This window comes from Ailuropoda melanoleuca, chromosome 1, assembly GCF_002007445.2.
Source record: "Ailuropoda melanoleuca isolate Jingjing chromosome 1, ASM200744v2, whole genome shotgun sequence".
In the NCBI taxonomy this organism is placed as follows: Eukaryota; Metazoa; Chordata; class Mammalia; order Carnivora; family Ursidae; genus Ailuropoda; species Ailuropoda melanoleuca.
The window spans coordinates 210,762,784-210,785,370 of NC_048218.1; the positions used below are offsets into that span (position 1 = coordinate 210,762,784).

At 40.1% G+C, this 22,587-nt stretch overlaps 1 protein-coding gene across 12 annotated transcripts in view; it reads right to left on the reverse strand.

Annotated features, from left to right (window-relative positions):
* LMBR1 (limb development membrane protein 1) overlaps positions 1-22,587 on the reverse strand; it is a 178,047-nt gene that overhangs the window by 3,877 nt on the left and 151,583 nt on the right. For 5 of the 12 annotated variants that reach the window (XR_004619410.1, XM_034639971.1, XM_034640035.1 and 2 more), the window contains one exon: positions 12,617-12,778. The exons of 1 other annotated variant lie outside the window; for it this stretch is intronic. Coding sequence is in view for 10 of the 11 variants with exons in the window: in XM_034639971.1 (XP_034495862.1) it covers positions 12,617-12,778 (162 nt within the window). In the remaining variant the exon portion in view is untranslated. Of the gene's footprint in view, positions 1-1,065; positions 3,066-4,700; positions 9,492-12,616; positions 12,779-22,587 lie in introns of those variants that run through there. 6 more of the 12 variants (XM_034639993.1, XM_034639987.1, XM_034639981.1 and 3 more) reach the window with 6 other exon arrangements.

A 22,587-nucleotide genomic window follows, 5' to 3' on the forward strand; every position in this document is an offset into this window, starting at 1 on the left:
CCCTTATATCTAGAATCTAAAAAACAACAAAAAACCAAATGCTTAGATACAGAGAACACAGATTGGTGGTTGCCTAAAGTGGGGAGCAGGGAGTGGGCAACATGCATGAAAGTGGTCAAAGGTACAAACTTCCAGTTATAAAATAAGTCCTGCTGATGTCATGTACAGCATTGCAATGACAGTTAACAATACTGTGTTGCATATTTGAAAGCTGCTGAGAATAAATCTTAAAAGTTCTCATCACAAGAAAAAAAGATGTATAATTGTGTGGTGGTGATCATTTTACAATATATGTTAAATCACTATGTTATGCACCTGAAACAGAATGTTGTATGACAATTACATTTCAATTTAAAAAAGACACTGAGGTTACAGCTATTAGCTAAAACAGCTATGGTATTGTGGAATTTTTGTGATTCGTTCACACTGACTAAATTTTTTAAATGTTGAACTGGCAAAATCACGTTTCAAGTTGAGCACAGCCCCCAGGCCACTTGCTTGCCATCTATGTATTACACACACTGGGGAGGGAGGCCATGAAGATCAACACCCTGCGATGTAACCAAGAATTTTGGGCTTGGAGAGTTTTCTTTTAGACAGATTATCACAATGACATCCTAGTAAAGCACCCACAGCATAACTGGCCATGAGTGATGCTGTTTCTAAATGTACTTTTCTAAAACCATTTACTAAGATAATCCAAAGTAACCTGGTGGATGTGATTGTTAGAAGTTGGGAAACACCCACCCTAAATGAGTTAATTTTAGCAGAGCTACTCAGTAGCCAACAATCAGGTAGCAAGAGCAGTTGTCTGTCTGGATCCATCTTGGATCAAGACAAAAATATTAACTGTGTTAAGAGACAGCAAAGGGATGAGAGACTATGGACTCTGAGAAACAAACTTAGGGCCTCAGAAGGGAGGGGGTGGGGGAATGGGATAGACCGCTGATGGGTAGTAAGGAGGGCACGTATAGCATGGTGCACCGGGTGTTATACGCAACTAATGAATCATCGAACTTTACATCGGAAACCGGGGATGTACTGTATGGTGACTAACATAATAAAAAAACATTAAAAAAAAAAAGAGACAGCAAAGGGGAAGAAAAGTCTTCTTTGACCCTCTTGGATTCCTAGCTGGGTCTAAAAATTAAACTGACAAAGACTGCTTAACAGGAGAAAAGCACACAAGTATATTTAGTACAAGTTTTACCTGACACAGGAGGCTTCATAAAGAAATGAAGACCCAAAGATAGAGACCTATTTTCCACTACATCTGAGGAAGAGAAGGCAATTGTGGGAACTACAACAAGTTAAGGAGTGTGAGGTTAAGTGTGTAAACCGGGGAACTCAGCAAGGTCTCAGAGGGTCTCGGACCTGTTTTAGGGAAGACAGGAAGAAGGGTTAACCTCAAAGGCCTTCAGCTTAAATATTCAAAATGCCAACGAGCCACACGCGAGAGTCCTATAACCTGAACCTGATCCCATGTTTGCTTTCTGCAGGGGTGTAGACATACATATAACTTCTCTAAAATGGTGTGAGAATTGTATCTCTGGTTCTCACACTAGTGTTATGGGATAAAGTTTTCTTTAAGCCCCAATAATCAGGAATAATATTAAATTCATAAGCCTAAGTCATGACCTGTATCTGCCCAGAGAGGGAAAGACTTAAGATCAAAGATTGCACTGTCCTCGGCAGATTTTCCATGAGTTTTGTTGAAAAACTGCAAGGTTCTCAGGCCTACATGTGGAAACACACACACTACAGTTTGTCAAGGAAATAGCTGGTGTACAGTATCAAAAGAACGCCCGTCCAAGCCTGTACTGGGGGTGGGTGAGGGGTAGCACATGGTCTTTTGTGAATACACGATCGATCATCCCTGGGTGCAGCCTAGCTAGACCCCGCTTACAGGGCTGAGGTGGGCAAGTCAGGGACCACAGACATTTGTGCCCTTGAGACCACACACTTCTTTCTGTTCCATCCTCCGCAAGTACATGGCTTCCATCCCTGAGGGCACTTTGTAGATGAGTTAAAATTTTAGGTACATGTTTCTCAACCAAGCATAATTACTTTACAGCATAATTCTTTCTTACACAATGTCTCTACGATTTTTAAATACTTTAAATTGTTGCAAATGATTAAACAGTTGCAAAAATAGAATTCCCATATCCCCTTCACCAGCTTCCCCTCATGTTAACACGCCATAGTAAAATTATCTAAACCAGAAATTGACAATGATACAAAAGTGTTAACTAATCTACACATTTTATTCAAATTTTGTCAACCCTCTCTGGGACGTTTTGTGAATAAAAACTTTCTTTGCCAACGTGAATGCTAATGTGTCTAAAAGAATACATCTTCTAAATTATAATTCAAGTGTATATGCTAAAGTCACCATATTAAATGGAGGCTTCCAGACAGCAGAATGAGTCACTGAAAAGAACTACAGAAGAGTAAATTTAAGTATTAATAATTCAAAGCACAAGATTAGTGTTTGTTTGGTACATTAACAGAGAAGAATATTCTTCAAAATCAGTTTATGAGATACATTAATCAGAGGATTTAGGATATAAAATTTAGAAAAAAAGCTCAATTTTTATGGACATTTAGTTCATGAAAACAGCATTCAAATCACACATACTGTTTAATATATGGTTCTGTCACATTGGCTTGTTATTGGGGGAAACAATAAAACTAGTCAAGGATAGGTTAGAATTGCATTCAGGTGCTCCTATCAGATTTGAGTGCAGCCGTCTGGATACATGAGGAGTCGCCATCTCCACAGAAGCCAAGGAGGGCGGCAGGGCAGCTGTGCATTCAGTGGGCATCCAAACTCTTCCAGCTGTCTGCACCAGCAATTCATGATCTGAAGTGGCTCTTGGAGTCCCAGCTGTCACATCCTGTCCATCCATGGCACCGTCAGGAGGAGGGAACTGGGGAGGTGGGATGGTGCTTCTTCTCCCTGACTGGCTTCTTCCAAGTCATCTTTCTGGAGGTCCCACATGATAGGCTGCATAAATTCCCAGGTCAGAACCAAGCCACATGGCCACACCTACCTGTAAGGGAAGCTGTCCACAGTGCCACCCTGATTAAAACTGGGGCAGGGTTGCCTGGCATGAACAGTTACTATGTGGCCACTGACATCCCTGTACAACCATTATCTCATTCCTTTCAACAAAATAAATCTAGATAAAGTGTTGATGAATTATGAAAAAAACTGAAGACATAAAAGTAGTTAGGATTGGGGTAATGAAAATGATCTGGGATCACATGGTGAGGACGGTCGCACAACCCCAGGAATATACGACACATCAGTGAGTCGTGTGCTTTAAGAGTGAATTTTATAATATGTGAATTATATCTCAAGTAGATAAGGAAAAATACTGGGATATATTTTTAAGTCTTGGAGTAGAGAAGGTCTGACACCAAAAAATTATGGGAAATTGCAAATTTTGACTACTTCAGAATTTAAAATTTCCATACAGAAAAAACCCAATGTGGAAAAATATATCAGAAAGACAAACATTTAATCCATAATATACAGAGTTTTTATAAAACAATGAAGATATTATGAAATACCAGAAGAAAAATAGGCTAAGTATATTTAATGATAATTCACAAAAGTAGAAATACAAATAGCTCTTAAAAATTAAAGTTCCCCCCCAAAAGTTATTAAAAATGCAAAGAAAAACAATTCAATATTTGCCTCTCAGGTTAGCACTAATGTAAAAGACTAGCAAAATCCAGTGTTAGCTAGAGAAACACATCTTCACACACTGCTGATGAGAATATACATTGATAGGGTCTCTCGGGAAGTAGTCTGAAAATGTGCATTGTCTTTGATCCAAGACTTTAGCATCTAGTAAATAGCGGAACTGGGTCACCTGAAGCAAGCCACTGCTCCAAACCAAATCCCTCCGAGTAATTAATAATAAGAAATATGTATTTGGTCTTCCCATTCCTGGCACAGAGCTAAATTAAACCTGCGGAATTTCTTAAGTGATAAGATCAAGGTGTCGTCTGATGCTCATTAAGAGGCCCCTTTCAACCATATCTGAGCTTATGCTAATGCGTTGTCTTTTGGAAAGCCCCTAAGGAGGGTCAGTGGAACCAACTACTTTGCTGGTCCCACCCTTCTGACCTCTGGGGAGTGGGGAAGGGCTGGAGGTTGAGCTAATCACTAATGGCCAATCCTTTAATCAATCATGTTTATAAAGTGAAGCTTCCATTAAAAAAAAATCCCTAACTGAAGGGATTCAGAGAGCTTCCGGTCAGCGAGCACAAGGAGCTGCTAGGAGGCTAGTGCACCTGGAGAGGGCACGGAAGCTGTGCGCCCACCCCCATCCCTGGCCCCGTGCAGCATCCCCATCTGGTGTTCCTGAGGTGTATCCTCTGTAATAAACAGGTCGTCTAGTAAGTAAACTGTGTCCCAGAGTCCTGTGAGCTGCCCTGACACACCACGGAACCAGAGGCGGTCGTGGGACACTGATTTATAGCTGGCTGGTCAAAGCACATGGGACAACCTGGACTTGGGCCTGGCATCTGAAGTAGGGTGGGCAGCCAGTCTTTTGGGACTGAGCCCTTAACCTGTAGGGTCTGCACTAACTCCACATAGATGGTGTCAGAATTAAATCAAACTGTGGGATACTGATGTGGTTGGTATCCACAGAGAATTGGGAGAATAGCTTGGTGTAGGAAAAAACCCCACACATTTGGTGGCCAAAAGTGAAGTACAGAAAAAGACAAGTTTTTCACCACTAATTTCTAAAGCAATAACAGAACAATGTGCTAAGATATATGTAAAAATCCATTTGTTAGTACTTATACCCATTGAATATGATACACCAGCTATAAGGCATGAAAGAACAGCTATAGCCACTCTAATACGAGAGCATGTCCTGGGTTCTTAGACGCCACTGTTGGTCAGCAACGTATCTTTTAATAAGAGCTTTTCAAGAGAGAAGGCATTAAAACATTCACAAAGGATTTTTAATAACTGATCAAACTTTCCTCCTCAGATTCACATTTAAATCTCTACCTCCTCACATGCAGACAGTAAAGATCTTTCTGTTCACAATGACCCTCAGAAATCATATATACCAGGTGCTGCTACCCTACTTTTCATAACCTGTGCTTGTGAACTTGACTTCTACAGTATGTTTAGGAAGAACGTAATACCAAAATCACATTAGAGAATAACTGGGTTTTGTCTGAATTTCCTATTTGATCACATTTGAACTTGAAAACACTTTTATCTAATTGAATTACACAGAAAAGGAAGCTAAATAACTTCTCTTCAAAACTAGGCCCCAGCTCTACTCCTCCAAGAAATATGTATCAACCACCTAGTTTTGAAATTTTATAATCCATTTTTTAAAGTTTCAGCAATTTCTATTAATTTTAATTACATTTTTTGCAGTACAACAAGTAATCTGCATACATAATACTTTTGCTTCAGTAGCATTTGCAATAATGAATTCTACCTAATATTCAAAAGCCAAAAAAGGCTTTGTGTTTGTTCATCTTTCAACTAGATCCTGGAAGTCACGTTTTTCAAACTAAAGTTGACCATTCATTAGTACTAGTGTGGTTTGTGTCTAGTACTCTAAACAACAGAAAAGAAAATGCCAGCACACATCGCACACAGTGAAAGAAGGTACTACTTTGTTAAAGTTTTGTTTACATGTGCACAAGTGTGGGTGTGTGTCACAATGTAAAAAAGTATCTCTTCCTGTGGTCAGAGAGCTGGAAAGCCACTGCTGTTAAGACTTCTGTCAGTGAATTCACCAGATGCCAAGGCCATTTATTCTTCTGAGAGCTCTGGATTAAGAGGCCTGGACCACAGGTAGGTGTGGCTCAGTCCTTTTATGGAAAAGATTAGAAGAATCAAATGTATCTAAATAACTCAAACAATTAGATGACATACATGATTTCATTGCTGATGCTACATTTTAGCTAAAAATGGTTGGAAGAAACTCATCTACCAATAACTCCACAACAAAAACAGAAAGAAAACATTCATTCCTTCCTCAGTCCAACATCTCATCAGAACGATTACTGCCCCTTAAAAAACTGACATGGAAGTAACCTACATACACCCTTAAGTTTTAGCCACGATGGGATTTAAGATGTAAAACTAAAACAAAAACATATTTGAATGCTTATAAGCCAAAACATGAAATCACTTTTTGTAAAATTTTAATTTCTAAGACATTTAAAAAGTCACACTGAAAGTACCTCATAGAAACACACAAGGCCAACAGATAATGTGTAAACAAAACACTCTGTAAACAATAGTAATATACCAGTGCATCTAAACGTTATTTTAAAAGTAACATCATACCAGTTTTTTTAAAGCCAGCACTGCATATACGCTCATATTTTTAAAAAATTATTTTAAGAACCCTACCTTTATACATTAAATACTGTGCTAACACTAACAACAAAGAAAACCACATAGGGTTTTCAAATGAAGTAAGCCTATGTTGTAGGCAGGTTAAGTGGTTACGGAGGCACAGAGAGGTCCACTGTGCTCCAGCAAAGCAAGGCCGATGGTGACGCCCCTAAGAACAGGTGTACGGAGTACAAGCCATGAATACATCCAAGAGTCAAACCATGCAGAAGATTTCATCCCCATCCACTAATCAATCAACCTCTCAGTGTGGCGCTGAAGGAACTAACCTGTATGTGTGCACGTGTGCACATGCATGTGTGTACAATTTTCACAGTCTCTTCTTTTAGGTCTATTTTTATATAGAATATATATATATAAAGCTAAGTAAATACTGAATCTAAGAAATGCCTTGGAAAAGTCAGTAAAAATTACAAATGTTATAATCTATAAAATTTATAATTTTAAAATAAGTATCGCAGAACCAAATATTAAGAACTGGCTAAGTCTCCTCAAGAAACTTTCTAACTACAGTGTCTAATGCCCCTTTAAAGTTGATCCTAAGGTGATAAAGAGTCAACAGAGCTTCTGACTTCACACAGTCACCTAGATCCCCCCCACCCAATGAGAACAAAACGGCCATCCCCAGGGCCACTCTGACCATGGGCACAGGGCACTCTGGCATCAGGCCGTCTGCCGCCTCCTTCACTAGCACAACAACTACAATGAATGAGAGACCTGAGGGGTGCCTGTCCTTACCAGACTTCAAGGGCTTGGCTTCAGTGTGCTGCCACCCATTTCTGTTGTGGCCTCATGCAGCCAGCCTCTAGCGTGTGTCCAATAGAAGCACCTGCATTTAGACTAAGTCTCTCACTCAAGACGAAGACTCTTGTGTATGTGACTAGGAATACACTCTTTACAGAACCCCAAGTGCTTGTAATCATGCAGCGAAGAGAGCATAAAACCACCTGCATTTGTTCCCATAAAAGGCACCAGAGACCCAAGGCTCAAAAACTGTCCCTCCACACGAGGCGTATCCTCTGTTCTCAAAAGCAATGAAGTGCACCCAGTAACAGCCATAGGAATTTATAATACATTTTACTGCTTACTAATCCAAACCTAGCCTAAGTTTTTCGATGGAAAGAAACTTTCAAATGAACAAAGAATTGATACAGACATTGAAAAGTTTAATATTTCACTCAGAAAATTTCAGACATCTTACAAATACCCAAGAACTTCTATGGATGTGCCCGGAAACCAGTGTAAGTTACAAGCGATGTTCTTTTATTTTAAGAACTTTCTTTTTCTTCTCCCCTTGATCTAGTCTGCTCAAAATATGGATTGCAAGCAAATTTCAGTAAAAATCAAAGCTTGCAATTAATGTGTAAATAGGTGTAATTACCAGTGAAATTAGGAAACAGCTAACTTCTATTAATTTTCTCAGTACGCAGATCCTATGCGGAGAGATTCACCAATACTAGACCTGTGGTATTTACAGAGTGTTGTTTAGAATCACAAAATGTTCTTTTATTTTAAAACTGGGCTGTACTTTAATGACCAGAGAAGCTCAGAAGGAAATGCAGAAGTATAAATAAAGGAGAGGTATACTCAATGGAACCTAGGAATACACAAATTTTTCTTATTATTTTGGCTCTAAGTGGAAAATTTTTATGTCAAATATATACAGCCTGATTTTCATAAATTTCTCCAAAAAACCCTTTAAACTCAACAAGTTGAGAAAAATGTTCTTTTACTTTTGTCTGAACACAGACAATCTGTCACCATACACATAGTGCATGTGAACATACGTATTTATAGAGACTGCGTAACTACGAAGTGTGTGCAAAGGGGCTCATCTCTTATTTCTGCACGCACAATTTTCAGTACTCTATCCTCGTGGATGGTAACACAGAGTTCAATTTTATAGTTTTTATTCAGTGGACTTAAAGTCAAGAAGCCATCCCCTGAATTATTTACAATTTAATAACTGAATGATTATCGGATCATGAAACACTGAAAAACTATTCTTACATCATGAATGCTGACACTGTGCAACTGGGTGTTAAACTAGAAACTTTTGTAAATCTGAGGTTTAAACTGGCATATACTAAAGTAACCAAGGCCTGAAGAATGTGTTGACAGAAGGGGTTTCTACCACAGAGCATTTGCAGTTTTACAACAGACACAGGAGCACAAGGAACTGAGGGATTTTTGAAAAAAAGCTTAAAAAATTGAGTGTACATATGGCCTATAAGGCAAAATCTAAGTTACAAGTGTATTTGACACTGGCAACTATGTTATGAGAGGTAATACTGAATGCTATATACATAAGATGTCAAGAACTATGATTACGTAATACTTCCTACACAGCTTACTACACCCTACAGTGGAAGGTATCCCCCCATGGTTGAAAACCATGGATCAGGTTTTCAAAAGAATTTCGTATTTTTCCCTTGACTCAAAGTCCAGTCAATGTCATTCTGAACTATAAAACAGAACTACGCTTTTGTCTTTTTCTCTAAGGAAGTGAAAAATACCATTTGCATACTACCATTCCAACGCACCCACTGCAATAACAGCATATATAAACCTGCATTTTTGCAGGGCCTTCACTTCACATCCAAATACCAAGGATGCCTTTCACGTCGGCTTCTTCATTTCGAATAAAGTATATAATGGGATTTAACTGAATTCTTAGAAAGCCCCAAAGTTTGCCTTTTCTAACATTGTCATATGGGTGATTGTATCAACTGATGCAAGCAAATGTGGCCACAGAAGAATGTGCTGCCCTAAAGAGCCTGCATTTGGCTGGAAACTATGGGGTCCATCACACACTTAAATGAGAAGAAGGCCTGTGGCAGCCACTAAGTTCTTAGGAGGTTATGAAAAAACTGGCGCTGCCAGGCCCAGGCCCTAAATGTGAAGCACAGTCAGTGCGCGTCATTTATGACTGACGGGGATGTCGGGAGTGTGGGGCTCCCAGGTCTCTTGATCGCAGAGTGCTGCTGCGTGGTGTCTCACAGTGCTTTGTGATGCCCGTTTGCAGACGGCTTTGATGTTTCTGAATCCCTTGAAGTATTTGATAAGTGAAGCTTATGAAGCCCTGCAGAAAAATTAAGAAAATGGTGAGAAATGATGTAGTGTTGCGTGGGTGGGCAGAGGGCTAACGAGGCAGAGTGTCAAGTGTTGCTGTGAAAGCTGTGATGTGCTTGCTGGCCAGACCCCCTTTAGGATGAAAGAACTCTTGTCCCCACTGGAGGCTCCCAGGAGCCCTAAGCAGAAGACAGTTGTCTTTTAGGAAGCCATGCCTTCGTCTCAACTCCATGAAGCTCTGGGGCCCGTGGAAGCTTCTGGTTTCTTCTCTCTGCACAGTTAGTTCCTTCCCCACTTGCTGCCCTCCATCCAATCCCAAGAGCACCCTCTCATACACCTCCTCCTGCAAGCCTGTCCCAGCCCCAAAGTGTGCTTCCCAGGGGAACTAACCTGACACAAATATGATCCCATTTTTGTTTTAAAATACACACATGCAAGTATACATACAGGAAGACATACAGAAAGACACACCAAAATATTAAGCACGTAATTAAGAGGAAAAGCAATGGGTAACATGACCAAAAAGAAAGAAGAAATGGCAAAAGAATAAAATGAACATAAATACTTCATTATTCAAAGATACTTCACAGAATAAAAAATTATTGCTATCTTTTAAAGTTACGTTAGTTTCCCTCTGTATCATACATCAGCCATTTACTTAATGTACCTGATATACACAATACTACTGTGCGACTCACAAGGATAACAGTTCTAGAAGAACATCCAAGAGTTTATGTGGCACCAAAGCTCTCAGCACTTATTAATAAAATGAAGCACAAAGATGTTCAAGAATACATAACCAGCACATCTATGGAAAAGATTTTGAGGAAACATTTTTATGAGGCTCAGACCTTTGTGACACATCAAAAACATACTTGGATAAGATTCTATTCCCCTAAGATTCCAGAAGTCTATCTACCTGGCAGTTAAGCAATTTTATATCGCTCTTCAGTATAGCCCTCTGAATTTTAAAGTTTCTACCACTTGCATACCTTAATGAAAGAAAAGGTAAAATTAAGCCCGTCTATGATGGATGAATGGGAAGGAAAAAAAAATCAATCCAACACAAGAAACAGTTCTGGTCCCAGGAACGGCCAAACCACTGAGTGACAACAGGAACCCACAGCTGCTGGGTGTGGGGAAGCGTGTTTAAAGAGGGCCTGCTAGTGAAGGAAGTAGGTGGAGAGAGAACCAGTGGGGTAATCAATGCCCGAAGTGAAAAGGAATCCCCTCTGAGGATAATTTCCATTATTACTTCCAAACTTGGGCACAGCACAGGCTTCACATCTTTAAAGAAAACTACAGTGTCTCTCTCTCTGCAGAAACAGTCACCTCCACCACCATGTGGTCTTTATCTACTATGTACCAGATACTCTATGAGACAAATACTATCATTATCAATGGACATAGCACAGAGGAAAAAAGCCTACAAAACAAAGGAGGGGGAGGAAATAGTTAAATTTTGTAATCATATTATGATTCCAGCGAAACCAAATTTAAGATCTCAAATCATTCACACATTATTACATATATTTGACGAGGAATTTTTTTCTACATATAATGCATTTCTTCCTTAAAGCATTCCAAAGAGTAACAGAAAATATTTGGGAAAAAAAAATCCATCTATTAGTTTTACACAAGTCTTATAATTCTACTGCCTGTTATGGTCAAAGAGCTGACACAACTTACATGACTTCACCTTAAGTTAAACAATATTTCACTACATTAATAAAGACTTCCTTAGAAAGATGATATCCAGAATACTGAACTCAAAACTAAATTTACTGCAATTCATCTACAACCATCTCATGTTAGTGACTGGTAAATGGGAACTTACCTGACATTATGGCTAACTAATCTCACTGATGCTACCACGGGCTTAAAAATGAAGTTCTAACTTTAGACACTGGGCTGAGAGAGCTGCTGATTCCCACCTCACCTTGCAGAGTTTAACCTGGACAGCATTATGAAACCTAGGCATGAAAATCCATAAATTATCTGGTGCTTCAGCTGAAATGAGATGTCACTTTCACTTCTAGGCACTATTGCACCAGCCATCCCCTCACAGGGTGAATTTAATAAAATACAGATGAATAGATAATTTGAAATCTTTTTTCCTTCCCAAAGGTCATCCCTTCAATCACAGGGGTTGGAAGAACCTGGTGGGGTGCAAAGTTTCATTGTTGCTTAGAAGGCTGAAGTTATCTGGACCTTAATGAATCAATCACTATGTAGCCTTTTGCGATAGCTTAAAGCCACAAGAGAATACAGAGGATAAGCACTCAAATGATGTCAAGTTAGGTAAATTACCTAATGTTAGGGTTTTCTACAATAAATCACTGCCTTTCCCTTCTTTTATTCTAAAATTACTCCAAACCCAAGAGGGTTTATATAGCAAGACAGTTTATATTGCCCTGGTATTCCTTACAATATAAAATAAAACTTATAAAAATATAAAATAAAATAAAAACATATAAAATGTTTAGTACTAATGTGGAAGTAAGCATGAAAAACCCATTCATAAGTTACATTTATACCCTTTATACCTTAGCCAAACCTAAAGTTTCTAAGACTGTCACAATGCATGTGACTTACAGAATACATGATAATGAATGCCCTCTCTTATTAATGACAAGAATATTAATATTTTTATCCTGAGTTATTTGGCTTACTGAAGAGAATTACGCATCAGCCTGATACTTCTAAAATCCAAGTAATCAAAAGAAATCTGTAACTAAAAAATGGTAAGAGGTATCATTACCAAAAAATAAGTCTCTAGCCCATTATTGGCCTCACCTCACCACGACCACCATCATCATAATAAAAGAGCTAATTTTATTGAGCTCTTATGATGTGCCAGGACTTTGCTCAGGCCCTTACAAGAAATATTCCAGTTAATATTTACAACAGTCCTTGAAAGAAGAAGATACTGTCACCATTTTACAGATGAGGAAGCGGAGGCTTAATGAGGTAATTTCACACAAGAGCATAACCAGTAAGGAGTGGGTCGGAAATGGGACCTCAATGGTTTCACATAGCAGGAAAAATGAACAGATGAAGATTTAAAATTAATTCAAATGACAAAATTAAAAATTAGTAGAAAGAGAGAAAAATACCCATAAATCTCAGGATTACCTAGGGCCTTGAAAAGTTCTTCTCGCACAGCAGAGGTGAATTTTCTGACCAGACACAATGTTGTCACAATAGCAAAAAGCAAATTGTAGGATAATACAATATAGAAATTTCCCAGCCAATTAAACCTTCCAAAGTCTCCAAGTAGATCAAATCTAGTGATTCCTGTTAAAAATAAATAAGATAACCCTTAATAAAATCAGGTACAATATACTTAAATACGTTACAAAATAAAGTACAAGTCAGATCAAATCCCATGGACTTTCTCATTTGTTAGTGGGATTCCCACTTAGAATATGTAATTGTTATCTTGTGGAACCACCTCAGACAGCCCTAACCCACTTTCTCCACATGTCACAGTCTCTTGGAAGTGATGGGGCTGGAGTGAATGTCCCTTGTCAGTCACTCCACTTACATTGACAAGAAATCCACTGTGCTGCTCATGGAGAGAATGGGCACAGTGTGCTCAACTGAAACAGGAAACAAGCGTCATGACGGAGAAGAAACCTGACAGACCTTTATATCTCTCACCTCCCCGCTGCTTGGTCCCTCTCTCCATGCAGGTCCCAGGTCCAACATTACCTCCTTGGACAGGGAAACTGTTTCCTCTACATATAACAGCTGGACCCTCCACAGCCATCTATCCTAATTATATTTCTTTGTAGCTCACGCTACCTGAAATATTTCTTTTCCTTTCTGGTTTATTTATTGCCTACTTTCCCCACTAGTATATAAAGCCTATGAGAAAAGGGACTTTGTTTTTTTCACTCCTATAATCCTAATGCCCAGAGCAATGCTTGTACATACATAATAGTTACTACATGAATGAATGAACTAGGGTGATTCCTTTCTGGGTTGGTGGGGTGGGGGGTAGTGGGAATAAAAACATTATTAATCTGAGCTGGAACCACAGGCTTGTGGAGTAAAATGACAAACCTAGAAAGGCAGTTATCTCATACATACATTGAAGTTACTTAAATTCACCTATATACAAGTCTTTTTATTCAAAAGAATAATTCAAATAGTCATCCTATTCAGTAATAATATGCCATAGGCCAAATACTTATTGGAAAGAATACGTGAATGTTAGGATTTTTCTGACCACTGGTAAATAAATAAGTAAACAGCATTCAGGTAATTAGTCAAGTGACAGATGATGGGACTGTTGACAATCTTCAAGGAAGAAAATTAAGAGCTAGTTCGGGCCATAAAAAATTTTAACTATAAAGGACTATATTAACAAAATCTTGCACACCTTTATTTTTTGAGTGGTCTAAGGATTTCAAGAGTAACCAAACTTCATTTCACTCTATCAGCTGACTTTTGAACTTAGCTCTCATCCCCACCCAAAGCAATCCCACCACCTGTTACAGGGACAGACTCCACAAAAGCAGTGCATAGAGACAAAAGAAAAACCTTCATACTCAAAAGAATCACAAAAATAGGAGGTTTCAAGAAGTAGTTCTTTTTTTTTTTAAAGATTTTATTTATTTGTCAGAGAGAGAGAGAGAGAGAAAGCACAAGGAGGGGAAAGGCAGAGGGAGAAGCAGGCCCCCCGCTGAGCAAGAAGACCAATGCGGGACTCGATCCCAGGACCCTGTGTTCATGACGTGAGCTGAAGGCAGCCACTTAACCAACTGAGTCACCCAGGAGTCCTAAGGAAGTAGTTCTTTTATGGCCACATTTACACAGGATCAATGTATTTGAACTGGAGAGACAATAATCTACCATAATATTTTAAAGAGAAGATTAATAAAAACATACAATAAAATATCTTTTTAAAGAAGGTAAAGGGACCCAGACCCCAGGAGAATATGCCACGTAGACTACACATCATGAGTCATGGCAACAATCATGGCCACAGTTTCTCACATAAAAGCCTTAATAAAACTTTACTTTGTCTGGGGCGCCTGGGTGGCTCAGTCAGTTAAGCATTTGCCTTCAGCTCAGGTCGGGATTCCAGGGGATCGAGCCCCACGTCAGGCTCCCTGCTCAGTGGGGAGTCTGTCTCTCCCTCTCCCTCTGCCCCCCCACTACCTCGTGCTCTCCTGTGCTCTCTCATATAGATAAAAAAAAAAATCTTCGAAAAAATAAACAAAAAACTTCACTTTGTCAAAGGAATACAGATCTAATTATATGTTTTATTTTTCAAACAAAGTACTATTTAATTTATCCTAGGAAGTTATCTGTAGACAAGACACAGTCCTTCCAAAATAAATTTCAGTGATTTCAGCCCAAGGATCCCAGACAAGAAATTTATTTGATCTTTAGTACCAAATACTCCTTTGAGAATCTGGTGAGAGCCATAGATCTTTTCCCAAGAAAAACACAGAGATGCACATACACACAAAATCCTGCATATGATGATGCTGATTTATGGAGAAACTGATAGATCACAAAACAAAAACCCTTGTCCAGATGATCCAGAAAAGTCTTAACTGATCTCAAGACATTTTTAATCACCATTAGCAAAAATAAAATTAGAACACATATACCCAATATAGGTGCATTTAATTATTTTAAAACTATATATGTACTACTCACTGGCTTTTACATGATATACAAAGGACAGACTTTAAAAAAAATAATACCAATAAATGTAAATAGGAGTTCTCAGTTTCTTCGCACAGCCCAGTGACCTACTCTGTGAATGCTGGGGGGACAAACCACTTTGGACAGCACTGGAACATACCAAGAAGTGACTGAGCCTCCACCCTGAACCTGGCCTATGTACCACACTGGGACAGCAGTGCCACACGTTGAGCTCAGTGAGGAGCAGAGTGCACTTAGCACAGGGACAGTGGAAGGTACCTTATGAACAACGGGAAGTGCTTTCCCTAGGACTTCTTGGTGGATTCAACTTGGTATTTTCAGAGTCAGAACCAAGACTTCATATGAAACCCAAGACAGAGAACAGTCTCCTCATTATAGGTTTGGTCCCAGGGATATCTCAGTTAACCTCATAGACAGAAATCCAGGAGCCTATTGCTACAGTGCACCAAAGCACTAGGCAAAGCATCAGATTAGTTCCAAAGACGCTGTTGTTTCAAATTTAATTTAAATACCTAACTAACATTGTCTGATTAAAAGATCACTCTGGAAATAGGAGTTAAGATGGCGGAAGAGTAGGGGACCCCTTTTTCAGCCGGTCCCCTGAGTCGAGCTGGATAGGTACCAGACCATCCTGATCACCCACGGAATCAGCCTGAGACGCAGGAAGATACATCTGGATCTCTACAAATGAACATCTCCAGTGCTGAGTATTGAGGTACGAAGCGGGGAGCCGTGAATCCACGCACAGATATCGGAAGATAAACAGAAGGGGGAGGGAGCCGCCGTGTTCGGGCGCCGGGAAGCGGTAGCCACCTGCACGGGGGAGCGGGCGGACTCAGGGACCAGCACCCGCAAGAGAGCAGACTGAGACCGTGCGCCGAGGAGACCAGTCTGAAAACCAGAGCTCCGGAGTGCGCGAACCACACTGAAACGGAGCTCCAGAGCACGCAGGGGCAGCTGGCGGCTGGCGGTGTCAGAGACACAAAGGACAGAGACATGCCGGCCCTGGAAGTGAGGGCTGGGATGCCGGGTGTGGGGGACACTTCCCGGGAGGCTGCAGGGCTGAGCAGCACCAACAGACAGAGTTAAAGTGGCCAGAACATCAGTGGAGAACGGCCTGCGATCCCTCTGCTATGAGACAGAGTCTGGGATTCGGCCACTGCTGCTCTGACTCTCAGAAGAGGCACAGCAAACCGCCAGGGAAAGCTGCCAGAGAACAAAAGCCTGGAAATACCAGCTCACGGTGTGCCCAGCCCCATCCCCCCTCGCAGGGGACAGGGAGACTCCACCCAAACAGGGTTGCCTGAGTATCGGCGTGGCAGGCCCCTCCCCCAGAAGGCAGGCTGAAAAATCAAGAAGCCCACATCCCTAAGGTCCCTATAAAACAAGTGCACAGTGCATGGGTCGTGGTCAATAATTTGGGCTCTGGACAACCCCACAACCTCTCCTCACCAGAATGACAACAAGGAGAAATCCCCCCCAGCAAAGAAAAGACAATGAGTCTGTGGCCTCTGCCACAGAACTAATGGATATGGATATAACCAAATTATCAGAAATGTAATTCAGAGTAACAATGGTCAAGATGATGTGCAGACTTGAAAAAAATATTAACGAGAATATAGAATCTCTAAGGGCGGAAATGAGAGCGAATCTGGCAGAAATTAAAAATGTTATGAATCAAATGCAGTCAAAACTAGAGGCTCTGGCGGCCAGGGTGAATGAGGCAGAAGAACGTATCAGCGGATTGGAGGATGGGATGGTAGAAGAGAAAGCTCAACAGAAACTTGGCTCAAGAAAATCCAATCTCAAGAATGTAGGTTACGGGAGATTACTGACTCAATGAAACGATCCAATGTCAGAATCGTCAGCATCCCCAAGGGGGTGGAGGAAAACAGAGGTCTAGAAGAGATATTTGAACAAATTGTAGCTGAAAACTTCCCTAANATCCAATGTCAGAATCGTCAGCATCCCCGAGGGGGTGGAGGAAAACAGAGGTCTAGAAGAGATATTTGAACAAATTGTAGCTGAAAACTTCCCTAATCTAGCAAGGGAAATGAGCATTCGTGTCCAAGAGGCAGAGAGGACCCCTCCCAAGCTCAACCACGACAAACCTACGCCACGTCACGTCATAGTGCGATTCGCAAATATTAGATCCAAGGATACAGTATTGAAAGCGGCCAGGGCAAAGAAATTTCTCACGTACCAAGGCAAAGGTATCAGGATTACGTCAGACCTGTCTACACAGACCTGGAATGAGAGAAAGGGTTCAGGGCGCATTTTTAAAGCTCTTTCAGAGAAAAACATACAGCCAAAGATCCTTTATCCAGCAAGGCTGTCATTCAAATTGATGGAGAGATAAAGACCTTCCAGAATCGCCAGTAATTGACCGATTTTGTAACCACGAAACCAGCCCTACAGGAGATATTAAGGGGGGTTCTATAAAGGTAAAAAGGCCCCAAGAGTGACACAGAACAGAAAGTCACAATCTATAGATACAAAGACTTTACAGGCAACATGGCATCATTAAAATCATATCTCTCAATAATCAGTCTCAATGTAAATGGCCTAAATGTTCCCATGAAACACCATAAGGTTGCAGATTGGATAAAAAGACATGACCCATGCATTTTCTGTCTACAAGAGACTCATTTTGAACCTAAAGATACACTCAGACTGAAAGTAAAGGGATGGAATACCATCTTTCATGCCAATGGACCTCAAAAGAAAGCTGGGGTAGCAATTCTCATATCAGACAGATTGGATTTTAAACTAAAGACTATAGTTAGAGACACAGAAGGGCACTATATTATTCCTAAAGGATGTATCCAACAAGTGGATATGACAATTATAAATATATATGCCCCCAACAGGGGAGCAGCAAGATACACAAGCCAGCTCTTAACCAGAATAAAGAGACATATAGATTAAAATACATTAATAGTAGGGGACCTCAACACTCCACTATCAGCAATAGATATAGATCACCTCAGCAGAAAATCAACAAAGAATCAAGAGCTTTGAGTGCCATACTCGACGAGTTGGACCTCATAGATATATATACAACACTACACCCCAGAACAAAAGAATACTCATTCTATTCTAATGCCCATGGAACATTCTCCAGAATAGATCATGTTCTGGGTCACAAAACAGGTCTCAACTGATACCAAAAGACTGAAATTATTCCCTGCATATTCTCAGACCACAACGCTCTGAAATTGGAACTCAACCACAAGGAAAAATTTGGAAGAAACTCAAACACATGGAGACTAAGAACCATCCTGCTCAAGAATGATTCGATAGGGGCGCCTGGGTGGCACAGCGGTTAAGCGTCTGCCTTCAGCTCAGGGCGTGATCCCGGCATTATGGAAAACCTATGGGATACTGCAAAGGCAGTCCTAAGGGGGAAATACATAGCCATCCAAGCCTCACTCAAAAGAATAGAAAAATCTAAAATGCAGTTTCTATATTCTCACCTCAAGAAACTGGAACAGCAACAGAGGGACAGGCCTAACCCACTGACAAGGAAGGAGTTGACCAAGATTAGAGCAGAAATCAATGAATTAGAGACCAGAACCACAGTAGAGCAGATCAACAGGACTAGAAGCTGGTTCTTTGAGAGAATCCATAAAATTGATAGNGCATCCAAACCTCACTTAAAAGAATACAAAAATCTAAAATGAGTTTTTTATATTCTCACCTCAAGAAGCTGGAACAGCAACAGAGGAACAGGCCTAATCCATGAACAAGGATGCAGTTGACCAAGATTAGAGCAGAAATCAATGAATTAGAGAGCACATCAACAGAACTAGAAGCTGGTTCTTTGAAAGAATTAATAAAATTGACAAGCCACTGGCAAGACTTATCCAAAAGAATAGAGAAAGGACCCAAATTAATAAAATTATGAATGAAAAAGGAGAGGTCACAACCAACACCAATGAAATTGGAAGGATTATTAGAAACTTTTATCAACAGCTATATGCCAAAAAACTAAACAATCTGGAAGAGATGGAGGCCTTCCTGGAAACCTATAAACTACCAAGACTGAAACAGGAAGAAATAGATTTCTTAAATAGGCCAATTAACTATGAAGAAATTGAGTCAGTGATAAACAACCTTCCAAATAATAAAACTCCAGGCCCAGACGGTTTTCCTGGGGAATTCTACCAAACATTCAAAGAAGAAATAATACCTATTCTGCTAAAGCTTTTTCAAAAAACAGAAACAGAAGGAAAGCTACCAAACTCATTCTAGGAGGCCAATATTATCTTGATCCCCAAACCAGGCAAAGACGCCATCAAAAAGGAGAATTACAGACCGATTTCCCTAATGAATATGGATGCCAAAATCCTCAACAAGATCCTTGCTAATAGAATCCAACAGTACATTAAAAGGATTATCCATCATGACCAAGTGGGATTCATACCTGGGATGCAAGCATGGTTCAACACTCGCAAATCAATCAATGTGATACATCATATCAACAAGAAAAGACTCAAGAACCATATGATCCTCTCAATTGATGCAGAAAAAGCATTTGACAAAATACAGCATCCTTTCCTGATTAAAACCCTTCAGAGTGTAGGAATAGAGGGTACATTTCTCAATCTCATAAAAGCCATCTATGAAAAGCCTACTGCAAGCATTATTCTCAATGGGGAAAAGCTGGAAGCCTTTCCCTTAAGATCAGGAACACGACAAGGATGCCCACTCTCGCCACTATTATTCAACATAGTACTAGAAGTCCTTGCAACAGCAATCAGAAGACAAAAAGGGATCAAAGGTATCCAAATCGGCAAAGAAGAAGTCAAACTGTCTCTCTTTGCAGATGACATGATACTCTATATGGAAAACCCAAAGGAATCCACTCCCAAACTATTNAAACAAGATCCTGCCTAATAGAATCCAACAGTACATTAAAAGGATTATCCATCATGACCAAGTGGGATTCATACCTGGGATGCAAGCATGGTTCAACACTCGCAAATCAATCAATGTGATACATCATATCAACAAGAAAAGACTCAAGAACCATATGATCCTCTCAATTGATGCAGAAAAAGCATTTGACAAAATACAGCATCCTTTCCTGATTAAAACCCTTCAGAGTGTAGGAATAGAGGGTACATTTCTCAATCTCATAAAAGCCATCTATGAAAAGCCTACTGCAAGCATTATTCTCAATGGGGAAAAGCTGGAAGCCTTTCCCTTAAGATCAGGAACACGACAAGGATGCCCACTCTCGCCACTATTATTCAACATAGTACTAGAAGTCCTTGCAACAGCAATCAGAAGACAAAAAGGGATCAAAGGTATCCAAATCGGCAAGGAAGAAGTCAAACTGTCTCTCTTCGCAGATGACATGATTCTCTATATGGAAAACCCAAAAGAATCCACGCCCAAACTATTAGAAGTTATAGAGCAATTCAGTAATGTGGCAGGATACAAAATCAATGCCCAGAAATCAGTTGCATTTCTATACACGAATAACGAGACTGAAGAAAGAGAAATTAGGGAATCCATCCCATTTACAATAACACCAAAAACCATACGTTACCTTGGAATTAACTTAACCAGAGACGTAAAGGACCTATATGCTAGAAACTATAGATCACTTTTGAAAGATATTGAGGAAGACATAAAAAGATGGAAAAATATTCCATGCTCATGGATTGGAAGAATTAACATAGTTAAAATGTCCATACTACCCAGAGCAATCTACACTTTCAATGCTATCCCGATCAAAATACCGAGGACATTTTTCAAAGAACTGGAACAAATAGTCCTTAAATTTGTATGGAACCAGAAAAGGCCCCGAATCTCCAAGNTGACATTTATCAAAGAACTGGAACAAACAGCCCTTAAATTTGTATGGAACCAGAAAAAGCCATGAATCGCCAAGGATCTGTTGAAAAGGAAAAACAAAGCTGGGGGCATCACAATGCCGGATTTCGAGCTGTACTACAAAGCTGTGATCACAAAGACAGCATGGTACTGGCACAAAAACAGACACATCGACCAATGGAACAGAATAGAGAACCCAGAAATGGACCCTCGGCTCTTTGGGCAACTAATCTTTGATAAAGCAGGAAAAAACATCCGGTGGAAAAAAGACAGTCTCTTCAATAAATGGTGCTGGGAAAATTGGACAGCTACATGCAAAAGAATGAAACTTGACCACTCTCTCACACCATACACAAAAATAAACTCCAAATGGATGAAAGACCTCAATGTGAGACAGGAATCCATCAAAATCCTGGAGGAGAACATAGGCAGCAACCTCTACGACATCGGCCAGAGCAACCTTTTTCACGACACATCTCCAAAGGCAAGAGAAATAAAAGATAAAATGAACTTATGGGACTTTATCAGGATAAAGAGCTTCTGCACAGCCAAGGAAACAGTCAAAAAAACTAAGAGACAGCCCACGGAATGGGAGAATATATTTGCAAAGGACACCACAGATAAAGGACTGGTATCCAAGATCTACAAAGAACTTCTCAAACTCAATACACGAGAAACAAATAAACAAATCATAAAATGGGCAGAAGATATGAACAGACACTTTTCCAATGAAGACATACAAATGGCTAACAGACACATGAAAAAATGTTCAAAATCATTAGCCATCAGGGAAATTCAAATCAAAACCACACTGAGATACCACCTTACGCCAGTTAGAATGGCAAAGATAGACAAGGCAAGAAACAACAATTGTTGGAGAGGATGTGGAGAAAGGGGATCCCTCCTACATTGTTGGTGGGAATGCAAGTTGGTACAGCCACTCTGGAAAACAGTGTGGAGGTCCCTTAAAAAGTTAAAAATTGAACTACCCTATGACCCAGCCATTGCACTACTGGGTGTTTACCCCAAAGATACAGACGTAGTAAAGAGAAGGGCCATATGCACCCCAATGTTCATAGCTGCATTGTCCACAATAGCCAAATCATGGAAGGAGCCGAGATGCCCTTCAACAGATGACTGGATTAAGAAGCTGTGGTCCATATATACAATGGAATATTACTCAGNAGGTACAGCCACTCTGGAAAATAGTGTGGAGGTCCCTTAAGAAGTTAAAAATTGAGCTACCCTATGATCCAGCAATTGCACTACTGGGTATTTACCCCAAAGATACAGACGTAGTAAAGAGAAGGGCCATATGCACCCCAATGTTCATAGCTGCATTGTCCACAATAGCCAAATCATGGAAGGAGCCGAGATGCCCTTCAACAGATGACTGGATTAAGAAGCTGTGGTCCATATATACAATGGAATATTACTCAGCTATCAGAAAGAACGAATTCTCAACATTTGCTGCAACATGGACGGCACTGGAGGAGATAATGCTAAGTGAAATAAGTCAAGCAGAGAAAGACAATTATCATATGATTTCTCTCATCTATGGAACATAAGAACTAGGA